The sequence below is a fragment of the Dermacentor albipictus genome, chromosome 1 (genome assembly GCF_038994185.2).
Source record: "Dermacentor albipictus isolate Rhodes 1998 colony chromosome 1, USDA_Dalb.pri_finalv2, whole genome shotgun sequence".
NCBI lineage: Eukaryota > Metazoa > Arthropoda > Arachnida > Ixodida > Ixodidae > Dermacentor > Dermacentor albipictus.
In genome coordinates, this window is record NC_091821.1 from 70842047 (window position 1) to 70856784 (window position 14738).

At 48.4% G+C, this 14738-nt stretch overlaps 1 protein-coding gene across 3 annotated transcripts in view; it reads right to left on the reverse strand.

Moving 5' to 3' along the window:
* The window catches only part of LOC135906740 (QRFP-like peptide receptor), a 351749-nt gene that overhangs the window by 12356 nt on the left and 324655 nt on the right, over window positions 1-14738 (reverse strand). For all 3 annotated transcript variants that reach the window (XM_070522107.1, XM_070522110.1, XM_070522115.1), the window contains exons 4-6: window positions 11594-11851; window positions 10779-10889; window positions 9993-10155 (exon numbers count right to left, since the gene is read on the reverse strand). In XM_070522107.1, the coding sequence (XP_070378208.1) occupies window positions 9993-10155; window positions 10779-10889; window positions 11594-11851 (532 nt within the window). The remainder of the gene's footprint in view (window positions 1-9992; window positions 10156-10778; window positions 10890-11593; window positions 11852-14738) is intronic.

The window sequence follows — 14738 nt, forward strand, 5'->3', positions numbered from 1 at the left end:
TGCCTCATAATCAGAAAGTGGTTTTGGCACGTAAAACCCTATAATTTTTTTTGAAAACTCGGCGCTCGCTACTTTCCTGTCGAGAATGATGCGTCACACTGATAACACGCATGCCGTTCGTGACTGGGAAGTACCGGGCTCGCAGCGTTAAAGAAAGGAAACGCGGGTAAGACATATGACGATTATCGTTGTGGGACAAATATACACCCCACAGGGTGCAACTGTTTTTAGAGCGTAGGTGCGCGGTGTATCAGGAACCACTCGGACGACGCCATAGTGGCTGGTTGCAGGGCGCGGGCAGATCTATAGATTGCCACGCGGTGCATTGTCTGGCTTCTGCCTGGGACAACCTTTGCCATTGGTCGCTATCAAGTTATCGCTTCTGCGCTCATTGTATCTGAACCTTTGTGAACATTGCTGCCAAATCCCGCAGCGCGCAATGTGGGTGTGTGCATGTGCATCGCGAATAGCGCTGTGTACGATCTCGAACCAACGTTAGCAGCAGCGATTGCTCGGAAATCAACGGTGACGCATGTACAAACATACCGGACGGACTTGAGCCGTGGGATCAGATTCGACGACTGACGACCGCTCTCGCCAGTATCGTTGCTGCACTTTGGAGTTACTGTGCTTTCTGGGCACGAGTTAGCCCAATATTAAGTTCATTTCCTTACTAACCCACCGCGGTAGCTTTTTGGCTATGGCGTTACGCTGCTAAGCTCAAGGTCGCGGGTTCGATCGCGGTGGCTGCACCTCGATGGGGGCAAAATGCGAAAAATGCTCGCATGATTAGATTTAGGTGCATCTGAAACAACCCCAGGGTGAAAAAGTTAATCCGCAGTCCAACAATCACGGCGGGCCTCGTAATCAGATCGTGGTTACTGCACGTAAAACTTCAGGTTTTGATTTCCTTGCCTATTTTTTTTTTCTTGTAGTGTTTTTGCTTCCTCATAGTCACTATACCCCGTGACAATGTATGCACTCTCTGCATGATGATATGATAGTCTATGGAAATATGCCATTTAGGGACTGCGATATATTTCTAGACGGCCAATTTGAACTTTAAAAAAGAAAAGAAATGAGCAGATCCGAATGACATGTCCAAATTGGTGTGAAACGAAGCTTTAGTGAAGTTGTGAAATAAGTGCTACATACAACTAAATGTCACGCATACAATTGTGTTTCTTTTCATCCTATGCAACGTGTAATTTCACACAATCCTTGTTTATGCGTTGCAAAGGACACAGCTGTAATCTCATGCAGTGTTTATGCAATACATCGTTCACAAGCGCTGCCGAAATGGAAACGCTAAATGTGGCGAATGCACAGTGTCAGACGTTTGTGCACCGATAACATGATGATGAAGGTGAATTCGGGGTTACTATACCTGCACGGTATATACGTATCTGCGGCCTTCACTCAAGTCTACTTTGATGATAGGCTGCCTAGAGTAAGTGCACCGAAAGCGGGCTCTTTCGCGGAGACTGCGACCCGGAAACTTCTAATGCCGACTGTATTTCAGAGACGCGCCGCTGCAAAAGAAGTCGAAGTGGAGGCCCTCAGATATTCGACAGTTGCTCGGTGCTGTCACTTCATGAGCTATGCTTTCTTCAGGGGAAATCTTGTTAAACGCTTGTTAACGAAGTTTCTTTCTCATTAAATAAATACGGGGCTGAGGAGTGAAAGGTGACGAGAGGATGTAAAGGGCGTGAGCACCATAACTGTCGCACCTCTCGACGGACACCTTGGTAATGATTTCCATTGACTCGCATGGCTCAAATTCTGCAAGTACTAACAACTAATTTTACGACCACAGAAAAAAAAGCAATAACGCTACACGCGTGGTGCGTTGCTTTAAGCGCACAAGGTCTATTTCCTGCGTGGAACATACATTCCATGGTCGGCGTAAACTACAGTCGCGAAAATAGTGGGAGGAATTGAACCATGTTAGTACATCTACAAAAGAAAAGGCTCTTACGCTAGAATTGATCGTAACACGTGCCACGCAATCATGATTTTGGGCAAAGGCGTTAGGTGTTTGACGAGCTAGTTAACTATATAACTTAAGGAGACGTCTCAATGGAGCATACTCTCTTTAAATTAGTTTGTGCGGCAAGCAAAGACGCGGCGACTTTTTGATTATGTATACACACAGGCAAAACCCGGTGAAATCATTGTTCGCGTCTGACTCAGCGGAAGGCTCTGCAAATGATTTCACATCACTCGTGTGGCTCGAAGGAAGCGCCCTGCCTACATTGCCGTCTCTGGGGAGACTTGCTGATATAAGCCCTTCGAGAAGCCACGCCGTCTCTCAGTGCAACATCCAATACAACGACGACTTCAGCCGAAGAGCATGCCGAAATGAGGGCGTTATCCGACTTAGTCCTCGACAATAGAAAGCAAGGCCCTGTATCCGCTACACGCAGTCTTCTGTTCTCTCTCTCTGTTTGTGCTATCGTCGCAAAGGGCTCGACGTTGCAACGCAGCCCTGCGGACAAATCATCCGCACTGGACGGCGGTTGCCGAAATTGGCTTGCGCTCTAAGCGCGTCAGCGAACTTCCAGAGAGAAAGAGAGAGAGAGAGATGGAAAGTGTGTGAGTGTGCTCATGTGTGTAATGAACATTGTGCAGAGCTGTATAGCGCACTCGATGTTATAGCTTAATACATTTATTTAGCGAAGGAGAGAGAGAGAAGGCTTTTCCCGCTACCGCGGGCGGAATGGAGGCAGCACAAACACCTCAATTCTGTGACCAGGCGCCAACGTTTGTAGCGTCTCAGGGCGCGGATCGAAGGGAACGCCGGCGGAGTTATCCGGAACGGTCGCCGGCGGGGCGCGAAAACAGCGCGCTTTTGTTGTCGCAGGAGACGTCCAATTCGATACGTAAACATGCCGAGGCAATCATCCGCCACTCTGCATGCATTGGAGTCGGCTGGAAAATGGACTTACTACAGGTGGCGAGTTCCCGAGGAGTGACCCCACCGCCTTGTCTCTCAATAAACTCTTATTAAAACCTTCGGCAGCAGGCTGTAGTTATAATTCATTATCTGAGAGGTTAGCCATTGTGGGCTGCCTAAGCAAACAAAATTTTACAGTGGATAGGGACGATTGCTAGAGTTGCAAACTGAATTCATCTGAACTGCACCCCGCAACACGGAAGTAGTCTAAACGTCTATGAACTAAATCTGCTTCCAAAAGCACGCAAGGATTTTATTTTGAGCCACCGTGTTGAATCCGAAAACCACAGCGCAATGTTTGTGTTGGCGAAGTATCAAAGCGAAGTCACCGAAGGTACGAAGAATGCCGGTACAATATTTCAAGGCTGTACTTCTTAAGTGTATTACCCTTTGTTTACTGTGCCCGAGCTTTGAAAAGAAAGCGACGTACATTTTCTCGAATGGAGTGCACCCATTATTAGGTAAGATTGACAACATCACCTCAGTAATACCTAATATTGCGTCGTATAGGGAGCAATGGACGCGAGGAAGTAATTGCAGCTGCCAATGTTTGGGGCGCATTAGTTGGCCCTCCTTGCGTCCGTTGTTCTTCCGTCTACTTCTTTTCTGTCACAAACATTGAGAGCCAAAGATCAAATAGACCAACATCGTACTTTGCTATATAATTACAGGGCTGTCAGTTACTGTTTAGGCGTCCGTTTTGTGACCATGTGACCACTAGTATGCAGACTCCATGATCGGTCGTACCTCGACTGACTCGCAAGTCCTTACGCTATCTGTGAAGGCCATATATTAGAAAGGCTGGTTATATTCAGAAATTCGGAAGCTTTCTTCATTACCTGACTGATGGCGCGGCGCGAGTCGTCGTTGAGTATCACTTTCTAAATCCAGGCTGTTCTTTGGGGGCTGACTGAAGCCGAATGTTACTACGACCCCATTCGATCCCATACTGAAGACAAGGTAATGTTCCTGTACACTAATTCAATACTTCAGCAAATGCTTTCATAGGAATTGATATTATACTGGTATGCTTCGTAATATCTGGCACATTAGACGTTATAAGGCTTTGAGGCAACTTGATTGTCACTGTAGACACATTTCTCATATTTCTGAGATCTGTTCAACGGCATTCTCGAAGCTCTGTTTCTTGAGACGAAAATTAAAACATACTCCTAGCCATATTAAGCTGTTGGCTTATAAAACTTTCATCAGGTCCAAACTTGAATACTCGTCCGTAATTTGGGAGAGAGAGAGAGAATCAACTTTTGTGCTGAGCCCTTAGTGACGGGTGGTGCGCGCTTGCACCAGATGGGGTGGAACCTTATTCTCAGGTCCCATATGTGTCCAGCAGTTCCTGGCCCCTAGCCGCCAGCGCGAGCTGGGTCGGTAGGTCGGGGCTGGACAACAAGGTCTCCCATCGCTCGGGGGGGTTGGGGCTGGGGAGGGTGGGGGGTAGGGGTGGTGGGGGGTTCTTGAGCTTAGTGCACTCTGCAAGGATGTGTGCTAGAGTGCCTTTTGACCGTCTGCAAAAAGGGCATGAAGTGTCATGCTCTGTTGGGAACATCTTATGCAAGAGCACTGGATGCGCTAGCGACCCCGCTTGCATGCGTCGCACGATCGTTTGCTGAATTCGGTTGAGTTGCGGATGCGGACGGGGAAGCCTACATCTGCCGCTTCTGTACATTTGCGTGATGTCTTTGTAGCTTGTCACGGGGTGCGGTAGCCCTGGCTCGTCCTCGGCCCGGATCGATAGTTCTCGGGCATAGTGGTCGGCGAGTGCGTTGCCTTCCACTTGCGAGTGAGCCGGGACCCACACGAGCTCAACGGCCCGCCCCGGTGATTTGCATTTGTTGAGGATCGCTAGTGCCACGGAAGAGATGTTCCCCTTGCGGTAGCTTGCGTAGGCGGTCTGGGAGTCTGTGACAACGGTCCTCACTCCCGGTTGTGCGAGTGCGAGGGCCACGGCCACTTCTTCTGCTTCGGCTGTATTCGTCGTCCGTATCGACGCGCCTGTGACAAGTTTATCTATGGTGGTGACGACCGCCGTTGCTCTGGTTCCGTGCTTGGGAAGTGAGGCGTCCGCGTAGAGGACCTCGGGGTCCTCTTCCAGCTGTCGAGCCAGTGCCTTGGCCCGCGCAGAGCGTCTCTCGTTGTTCCTCCCCGGCTGCATGTTCCGGGGGAGGGGCTTGGTCTTAATAATGTCTCTCCACGTTGTGGGGAGCGGCTCCGTTGTCGGTAGCTGTTCAATTTGCCATCCTATCTTGCTTAGGACGGCCCGACCGTGCTCTGTCCGGCTCAGCCTTACCCTCTGGTGGGATAGGTGTGCTTCCACCAGCTCTTCCACCGTGTTGTGGGCACCCATTTCCAGCAGCTTCTGCGTTGACGAGTAGACTGGGATGCCCATGGCGAGTTTTACTGCTTTCCTTATCGTCGTGTTCAGCGTTTCGCGGTTCACCTTCGCAAGCTGGAGGTACGGGGCGGAGTACGTTACGCGTGACACGACGAATGCCTGCACCAGGCGCAGTGCGTCTTCTTCTTTGATTCCTCTGTTCCGGTTGGTGACTCTCCGGATCATGCTGAGGACTTGCTCGGATGTGGTCTTGATTTTGTTGACGGCTGCGTGCGCCTTGCCGTCGCTGCACAACAGCAGGCCCAGTATCCGGATCTGCTGCGTTGGTTTGATCTCTGTGCCGTCGATGGTGATGATTATGTTTGGCGGCGGCTCTTTCTTCGGTCTTCCGGGCTGTACCATGAGCAGCTCCGATTTCTGTGGAGCGCAGCTCAGGCCACAGGTCCTGGCATACTCGTGGACGGTCGTTGCCGCTCTCTGCAGGGCTTCCTCCACCCAGGCATCGGAACCCGCGCGGTTCGTCCACACCGTTATATCGTCGGCATAGAACGCGTGGTCCACGCCCTCGATCTGATTGAGTAGTTCGGGCAGGGGCAGGAGTGCTAGGTTGAAAAGCAGAGGCGACAGGACAGACCCCTGTGGGGTACCCCTGTCTCCGAGCTCCACAGGCTCTGACCGTTCATTTCCTATCCGGATAGTTGTTGCTCTATTGGTTAGGAAATCTTTGATATAACCGTAGGTCTTGCGGCCACACCCCGTCTTGCGCAGGTTCTCGAGCACGCTGGCGTGGGACACGTTGTCAAAGGCCCCTTTGAGGTCCAAAGCCAGTATACCCCGGGGCGCGTGCCTCGTTGCTTTTTTAATCACCAATTCGTGTAATTGGATCAAGACGTCTTGGGTGCTCAGGTGCTGGCGGAATCCATACATGGTCGCCGGCATCTGATTTGTCTCGTCCAGGTGTGCTTGAAGTCTTCTGAGAACCATGCGTTCCATGACCTTGCCCACACAGGACGTGAGCGAGATGGGGCGCATGTTCTCGATGGTCAGAGGTTTGCCGGGTTTAGGTATGAACCGTACCTCGGCCTCTTTCCATTCTGCGGGCAACTTCGAGCTTTCCCAGGTTCTGTTGATGTGACCCAGGAGCCCACGTGCCGCCGCATCACTCATGTTATTGAGCAGCTTGTATGTAATGGCGTCCATTCCTGGTGCGCTCGCCTTATTACTCTCGTCTATGGCTGTTAACAACTCCGTGATGGTGAACGGTTCATCCAATGCCGGATTTTCCGGTCCCCCGTACTCCTCCGGTATCGGAAATCGCCCTCTCTCCGTCTTGAGGTAGATCGCCTTGAGGTCTTCAATGAGCCTTTGGCCGTTGCCATCGTAAGCGTTCAGAACTTTGGTGAGGTTGCGGTTGGTTGCGGTCTTGCTGCTCAACGGGTCGATCAGGTGTCTGAGCAGGCACCAGGTCTTGCGCGCCGACAGCGTTCCCTGCAGCCCGTCGCACGTACTCATCCAGTTCTCTCGGCACAACTTGGTTGCGTATTCAGCGATCTGTTTGTTGAGGAGCGCGATGCGTTTGACGAGCTTCTTGTTTCGTCGTTGACGCTTCCATCTTCGCGTGAGCGAGTGCCGCGCCTCCCACATGTGTGCTAGTTTGGCGTCGACGAAGGGCGTCTGCATCGTTGTCACAACTTCTTGAGTAAATCTGTCGAGCGCGATCTTTTGTTCTCGCGCCCATTCTGCGTACGTTTGATGTCTGCCCTCCTCCGCGTTTTCTCCGGAGGTCTCGTTTTCTTCGTCCGTGTGCTTGCGCATTCGGTCCCAGTCGGTGATCCGGGCTTTGCCGAGGGCTGCCCGGTACCTTGGTCCCTTGATCGTTACACTTATGATACTGTGGTCGGAGCCCAGGTCTACGTCTTCGTTCCGCCAGGCCACTTCTAGGGAGCCCGCCATCCACGACAGGTCCGGGGTGGTGTCCCTGTTGACGCTGTTTCCCTTTCGGGTGGCGACGCCCGGTTCATTGAGGAGCGCCATTTCTTGGTCCTCCATTGCCTTTGCTAGAGCCTTGCCTCGTTTAGATTGGTATTTGTAACCCCATGTAGTGTAATTTGGGACCCCCACACTAAGAAAGACATCTATCAATTAGAGCTCATTCAGAGAAAGGCAGTACGTTTTGTTTTTCATAAATACAGAAGGTCAGACTCCCCAACACAACTTATGAAGGACAATAATATCCCGTTGCTTAGTACACGTAGAAAACTTAGCCGCGTTTCTTTCCTTCATAAAAATTTGGCAGGAAAGCTTAGCATTGCTCCCCTCTCATTCCTCAGGCACTCCACAACTCGAAGGACCCGACATTATAGCGAACACGCATTACAGCCTATATTTGCTAAAACAAACTCATTTAAGCGCAGTTTTTCAGTTTTTTTCCTCAAACAATAGCTGATTGGAACGCGCTTCCTGAATCGATTTTTCGCTCTCCTGACGTAGAACAGGCCCTTCAAACTTTATTTCTTCAATAGAAAGTAAGCAGTTTCAATGTTCATTGTTTTTAGTTTCTGCTCTGTCATTGTTAATTTTTGATTCTCTTGTATGTTAAATGCAATGTAATCTTTTTTTTTGCATATGCGTGCTGTTATGATTTGTGTTTTCATGCCCCTCCTGCTTGGTCCGATCTGGCCTGCAGTATTGTGAAATAAATAAATAAAATAAATTAGCGTTTCATTGACAGATCTTGCGGTTCTGAAACGTATTATTATTTACATAATTCGGGATGCCATTCTTACGTGATTACTAATTAAGTAAGCGCGTCATACATATTGCAGTTAGAGTAATTATTTAGTCCTAGAGCGTGTTGAGTGGTTCAAATGCTGTTAGTGATCGCCTCTTACGGCACGAGGCTAAAAAGTGTCAATTAGTCCATTCACTTAACAGAAAACACATTCCGCGTAATGTTTTGGAATAACTGTTAGAAAAGTCATTACTCACTAAGGTACACTGTACATTGCACATGAACACGAAGCGCTGCGAGTCAAATGAAATTCATTAAGGGGAATGCCTTAGACGTCTCATGGGACGAAAAATCCAATGTCCGGCGTTGTGGCGCCGAAATTCGTGGCACAAAAATTGATAGGGAGTCGAACCCTCGAGCTTTGGTGGGATTCGAACCCACGACCTATCTTCTTAATTAAGGCACCTTTAATTAAGATAGAGTTAAGGCACTCGAACCCACGATCTTTGGTGGGGGAAAACAATAGGACGTAACGCATTCAAAATGAGCATGTTAAGTAATTTAATGAGTGTCTCGTGAGCGCGCTGGCTTTCGCCTTTGTGATCTTTAGCGTAAACTAAAGTGACTCAATTTTTTCCATTTGACGGGAAGGCCCGGGAATAAAAGCTGTAGTGGTTTGACTACGACGTAGTGCACAGCACCTAGCCCTCATCTTGTGCGCTTCGCGTTTTGTTTTTCGTGTTCCTCAGCGCTGTTAACACGCCTCGCAATGACGCTAAGAGAACTGAAAGTCACTTGTAAAGACTAGGCTAGAGGTTGAATAGGACTGAGGCTTCACACTTGCTCACCACTAGTTTTCGCAGTGCATATTAAGAAAACCCAGTGGCGTCAGCGGATGCCATGTTCTGCAAAATGTGCACCCATTTCACAGTTTCCTTCCAAAATGTAGGGGAAAAAAGCCGCCTCTGCGAATTTGGATAATCACATCCGAAATTCGAACGAAGCAGTGTTCGGGACAAAGAGGTGAGATAGAAGGCGATATTATGAAAGAAACGGCCAGAAAGGGGTGCTTCTGGTTTCTGCGCAACTATTGAGCAGCTAGAGGAATTAATTGTTGGGCAAGTTCATGCTGAAGAGAAAAATTAGCGCAAACAGAAAGACAACTCACATGGCAAGAAAAGACAAAGACAAGCGCTACACTGATCTTTTCTCTCTGTTTCTTTGCTTTAATTTTCCTAGCGCTTGTGAACCTTCCTCAACACTTCAGCGCGCCGCGCAAAGCCATAGTTGTAGTGCTAGTGCCTGCAGCTTTGAAAGGTCGACAGCTTAAATTTAAAGCTCTCAAACTTATAATTAAGATCTTAGGTACTTTCGTCAGCTCATTAAAACTGTAGATGACCTTACGTATAAAGTGTGTAACATTTAAAGCACTACAGTTGAGCCGTCAGCCCAAAGCAGTGATTGTAAAATGTAATTCGAAGCTCGTGCGAGCGCTTTAACCGCATAAATTTAACCGTATAAATATATTTAACCGTAATTCGTACGAGCGTTTAACCATATAGAGCGCACGCGCTCTATACGTGCGGTTTAGCCGCAAATGCTTTGCCCTGGACAGAACTATCATTGGTGGTATTTTTGTCCCCATCAGACTGGATCAGCGTGCACGAGCAGTATGACGACCATGAACAGAGTGGTTGAGCAACCAGTGTTTTTACAGGTAGTCTCACGTAAGCACTTACGCGTACTTCAGGAGGACTGACTGTCGGGCCAGTTCCATAATTAGAGTACTTTAGCGCCCGTCCTTGTTCACTTTGTTCTTTTCTGTCCGTGTGTGCTAACTTGCGCTAAAGTACCGTAATTATACTATGAGTACTACCCGCCCCCCGCCTTCTCCATTGAACGCGCACCGAGAAGGCCGCGCCTGCGGGAGTGATGCCAACTACAAAAGCGCTCACGTTTCGGATAGTCGGTCCTGCGCCGGTGCCCGCAGCGCAAGACGTTCGCCAGGCCCTGGCGGAAGGTGGGCGTCATGCCGCCGTAGATGATGGGGTTCAGCGCGCTGTTGGCGTACGCCAAGTACGTGCACCAGAACGAGGCCGGCGAGAACCACGAAGGCAGCTGTGCCGCGAAAGAGAAGAAATAAAGAAAAGGAGTCTCGCAATTTTCTTACCCCAGTGGGCGAAATCGGTTCAATAGGCTATATCATATTATTGCAGAATAGACAGGAATGAATTGTCCCAAACAACGCATCGTGTTCGTGAGCATGCATATTACGTGGCCATGCAATACGACATATATACACGCACCTTTTCCCTCTGCCTCTAATTTAGGTTAATCCAAAGCTGTAAACTTAAGGCTTTTGTAAAGACGAGAAAAAAAAGTGCCCGCTGGAACCCCGTGCTTTCCACAGAACGAGCCCCCGACAGATAATCGTCCATTGTATGGCACCAAGGACGGATCCACATTGTAACCAAAAAGATCAAACGAAAATCTTAGTGGCTCAATCTAAGCTAAACATTAACACTTTTCTCTCTAGAATAATTAACTGGAACGATCGTTTTGCGTAATGAAGGCCCGAGTGGCCGAACAGCAAGAACGCGCTTGAAGCGCAAATGTGTTTTTGTGCGTGTGTGCCTATCGTGTCTTGCTTCATCTCTTCAGTTCACGTCATCGCGTTTGTTCTGTAGGCGCGTTCAATGCCATTTAATTCTTGATACTCATTTTAATTATTTGCGGCTTACCGGTTGGCTGTGGTTCCCGTTGTCCCGAAACTGCGAAAACAGAACGATGACTTGGAAGGGCATCCAGCAAAGGACAAACACAAGAAGCACCACGCACACCAGCTTCACAACCTGTGGCGCAGTAAGGAATAAAAGGACAACACAAGACAGTTAACTCGTACCCTGCACGAGAAAAGCATCAGTCGGCGCAATGAATACAAATTTGACATAACTTCTGACCAGGAAAGAAGCTTTCTTTCACGAAGCGACGACATTATATGAACGTGAATGACGCTGAACTCGCACATCTTTTGCATATTCTTCGCCACAAGGAGCTTTGCCACCACAGATACAAATATGCTTGCACACACGCGCGTTAATGTGCAAGTGAGCATTGTCCATTAATTAGTAGTATAGCGCATTTAACATACTACAGTAATTTTTTTGTGTATTTTTTTAGTAGTATGGCAAATGCTATTTCAAAGGCTGTGCGCTCAACCTTTGGTTCGAACATGTTCTGCGCTGCATATACGGTAGTGTGCTCTGCAGCGCATGTCACTCGTTGGCGAATTCGACAAGCGACAGCTTTGTTGCCGTTGGGGGAGGTGGCCTCTCCAGCACCATATTTATCAGCACAAGAGGCGGTGACTTGTGAATGAAAAGCGTCTGTGGTGGGTGCGAACCATAACGAGAAAGGATGAGAAAAAGAATGCTTGATGTCGCGCAGATAGACATGGAGATTCTCAACCCCTACCAATCTATAGCTTAACTTCACATTTGTGCTTAGTGCGCCCCTCTAAAGTCGCTGCACTGCAGACGTCGGCAATAGTACTGGCCTTCCTCTTGGCCCGGGAGTGGAGCAGCGCATTGTTGGCGTTGGCCTCGCCCGGGTGCCGGTCCCTCCAGAGAGCGTGCAAGATGAGCGCGTAAGCCGAGCTCATCACGAGCACGGGTACGAAGAAGAGCGCCACCGTGACGGCCGTGTAATAGAGCTGCTTGAAGGGCGACCGCGCTACGCACGCCTCCTCCACAGGGTCCCACTCGATGCGCTGCGGCCAGCTCTCGCCGCAGTACGTCAGCTCCACGTCGGTCCACTGTACGGGCAAGAAGGACGATGGAGCGGGATTGGAAGTCGGGTCCCTATTGACACACACACACACGCATAAAAAAGTTGTTACGCTAGAACTGTTCGTCAGATGCCAGGTCATACTGGACACGTTATTATCGAAAGCGACTGGGCAATGGCAGACCTCCTATCGCGAAGGAAAAGCGTTCTGAATGTCACCTCTTCCCCTTTAACCAATATGTACTACGAAGCTGATATTGCTTCCTCCTTGCTATTCGCAAAATTATTAGCAACACCTGCCAATTCACGAAATATGTTTTTGCAGTGACTGCAGCGTGGTTTCAGACGTTTTAATGCTACGTGTTGGCAATTAATGACTATCTCGAACTGTATGGCATACGAACACGCTGCAGTCACACTAACGTTTATCTGGGAAGTGGCATCCTGCATCAAGCTGACCTAGAATGAGTAATAATCATAGAGGAAGGGGGACCGTAACTAGGTGAACCTTGGAAACCGAAAGAAATGTAGAACAGTCCTCAAACATGTTGGCGCAACACAGATTTGAACCCTCGTAAAGAACTATGTACAAGTTAGAGCACACACTGACCTGAAAAGTAGCAAACGCCCAGGAAGTGTTATCGCTGAAAATAAATTTCGTCGCGCACGCATGCACGTACACCTTTTAAAGCCGCGCCTTAACGTTCATACATGCAGAATTTTTCTTCGTTCTCACACGCTCTTATCAGTGTATTTTCGAGCCTCGGTGGTCCACAAGTAAAAGAAAACGCAACTTTGTGTGGCACTGCGTTCTACGTTTCCTCGACGAGCAATCACGCGAAATAAGGCCCGGTGCGCCCATGTGGAACGGCACTGATGATACGCGCAAGCATGGGTGCGCCATGCTTGCATTTACCACTAGCTGGCACGTCACTGGAATCAAATCACAGCGCAATGCGTTTTGCTGATTCCAATTTCACGTGTGCCTTGGAAAACGAATACTTACGCGTGAAGGAACCTGACCGTCCATCGATGCAGATACCTTGAACTATTCTAGTGTTTCCTAACTGAACTGCAACGTAGGTAGCGCTTATTCACATAATGAGAAGCCCTCTGCAATTCTATAGCTTTCGCCACATCTAACACTATCGTCGCCCCCCCCCCTCTCAAAAAGAAAATGAAAAAATAAAAGAATAGAAACAAAAAGCTTTACCTACTCTTTTTTTCTTATACCAGAAAAGAATAAGACTAGTACATCTTCATTGTGTTTACTTATCTTTTTTGACATATGCAGAGCGCACTGACAGTTGACGTAATGTCCTTCGTGCAACAGCTTTCACTGTTGAACTTCGTTTTGTCTGGCTCCCGTACTGCCCTCTGCAACGCGGGCCCTATTTTCTGAGGTTTATGTGTTCTGCTTGGCCTGGTGTTTTCCAAGTCCAAAGCCAAATCACCTTTACCGAACGCCACACGGTCAGTTGTGTTCGAGGGAGCTCACCGAGAGTTCTGCGCTCCACTTTCCTTTTTTCTTGGTGGTGTGCCACGTCATGCATTATTCAAAAGTGCTTGTACGGTTCACGCGCAGGTCTTATATCTCATTCGTGGTTGTCAAAACCACGCGTATATGGAGTTAGCGATGAGCGTTACGGAGCGCTCGGTCACTGATGCGTTCACCATAAGGAAGCAGAAGCGTTCACTAGCATCATTACCATTACCATCTACCATCAATAACCCCTAGTAACATCGCTCAAGAACACTTCTTTACATCTTGTGATGAAACTGCCACTTTAGCAAGCACAACTGCATGCCTTTATGTTTCAAGCTTAACCATAGCGAGACCAGAAGTTTTTGGAGAACGGTGTCATGTGGGGCACGTGTTCACAGAGCATTTCGCTCCTTTGCGCCAAAGCTGGCAACGTTGGGATTATGTTTACTCAAAATAGAACGTGTTTTTTTAGTGATGTGGTCAAACCAGTTTTCTTTCTTTGTCTCCCTTTTCTCGCCAGAAAATTTGCGGAAGGAATGTCGCGACATGAATTTCTCATCAGCCGCCGTACTCGCAACAGTTAGCGTTTTAATTTTGCCCCTGTATAGCGTCCTTTGCCTGACAATATTTGTTGTAAAGGTGAAGCTTATAACAAGGTAACATCATACGCGAATGGTAAACGGTTCCCCTCTATAAAATTTAATGTCAGGTGAAACAAAAGTACAGGGGAAGAATGCGTACATAGGGGAGGAGATGAATCTAAAACGGCGAATGTAACTTTTAGCACTAATACCAATACCGCTGTATAAGTAGTAAATGCTCCTTGGCACTTAATAAACGGCAATAGTAAATGCTGAAACACTTGAAAGAGCTTAGCATTATAGGCATTTTCGCGGTATTTGCGTAGTCAGGATATCTACAATTGAATGCCACGCTGAAACCATTCTCGTTACGTGTTTTCTATTACACTTTCATTCACTGTGGACATAGTTTCTGAAGAACAATAAATCCCTGCCTCAAATTCAAGGATTGGCGCAGTCGTTAGGCGCCAGTTGTTTTTGCGTAGACGTACCGTGTATTCCAGCTGACGCGGGCCAAGCTTTGCTAATGCCACTTTGGTAATGGTGGTGCATTTTTCTGTGGCCATTGATAGGTTATTCAGGTGAAATTAGCTGCCTAAATTTATAATTACTGCCGTAATTGCGTATGCTCGCTTGCCGAATTGTGCAATTGTGCAATTGTGAATTGGTGCCCGCGGCAAAGTGACAAGGCGACGGCGTAGCTGTCGGCTGCTGCTAAGAGCAAGCAGCCACAGCTTCCTTTTTTTTCTTTGTGCTTCGCTTGAGGGGTATTTCTTATCGCCACACTAAGCCGGCGCGTAATGCACTAGCAAACAGCGGGACGCGGTTGCTTGCTCGTAGCAGCAGCC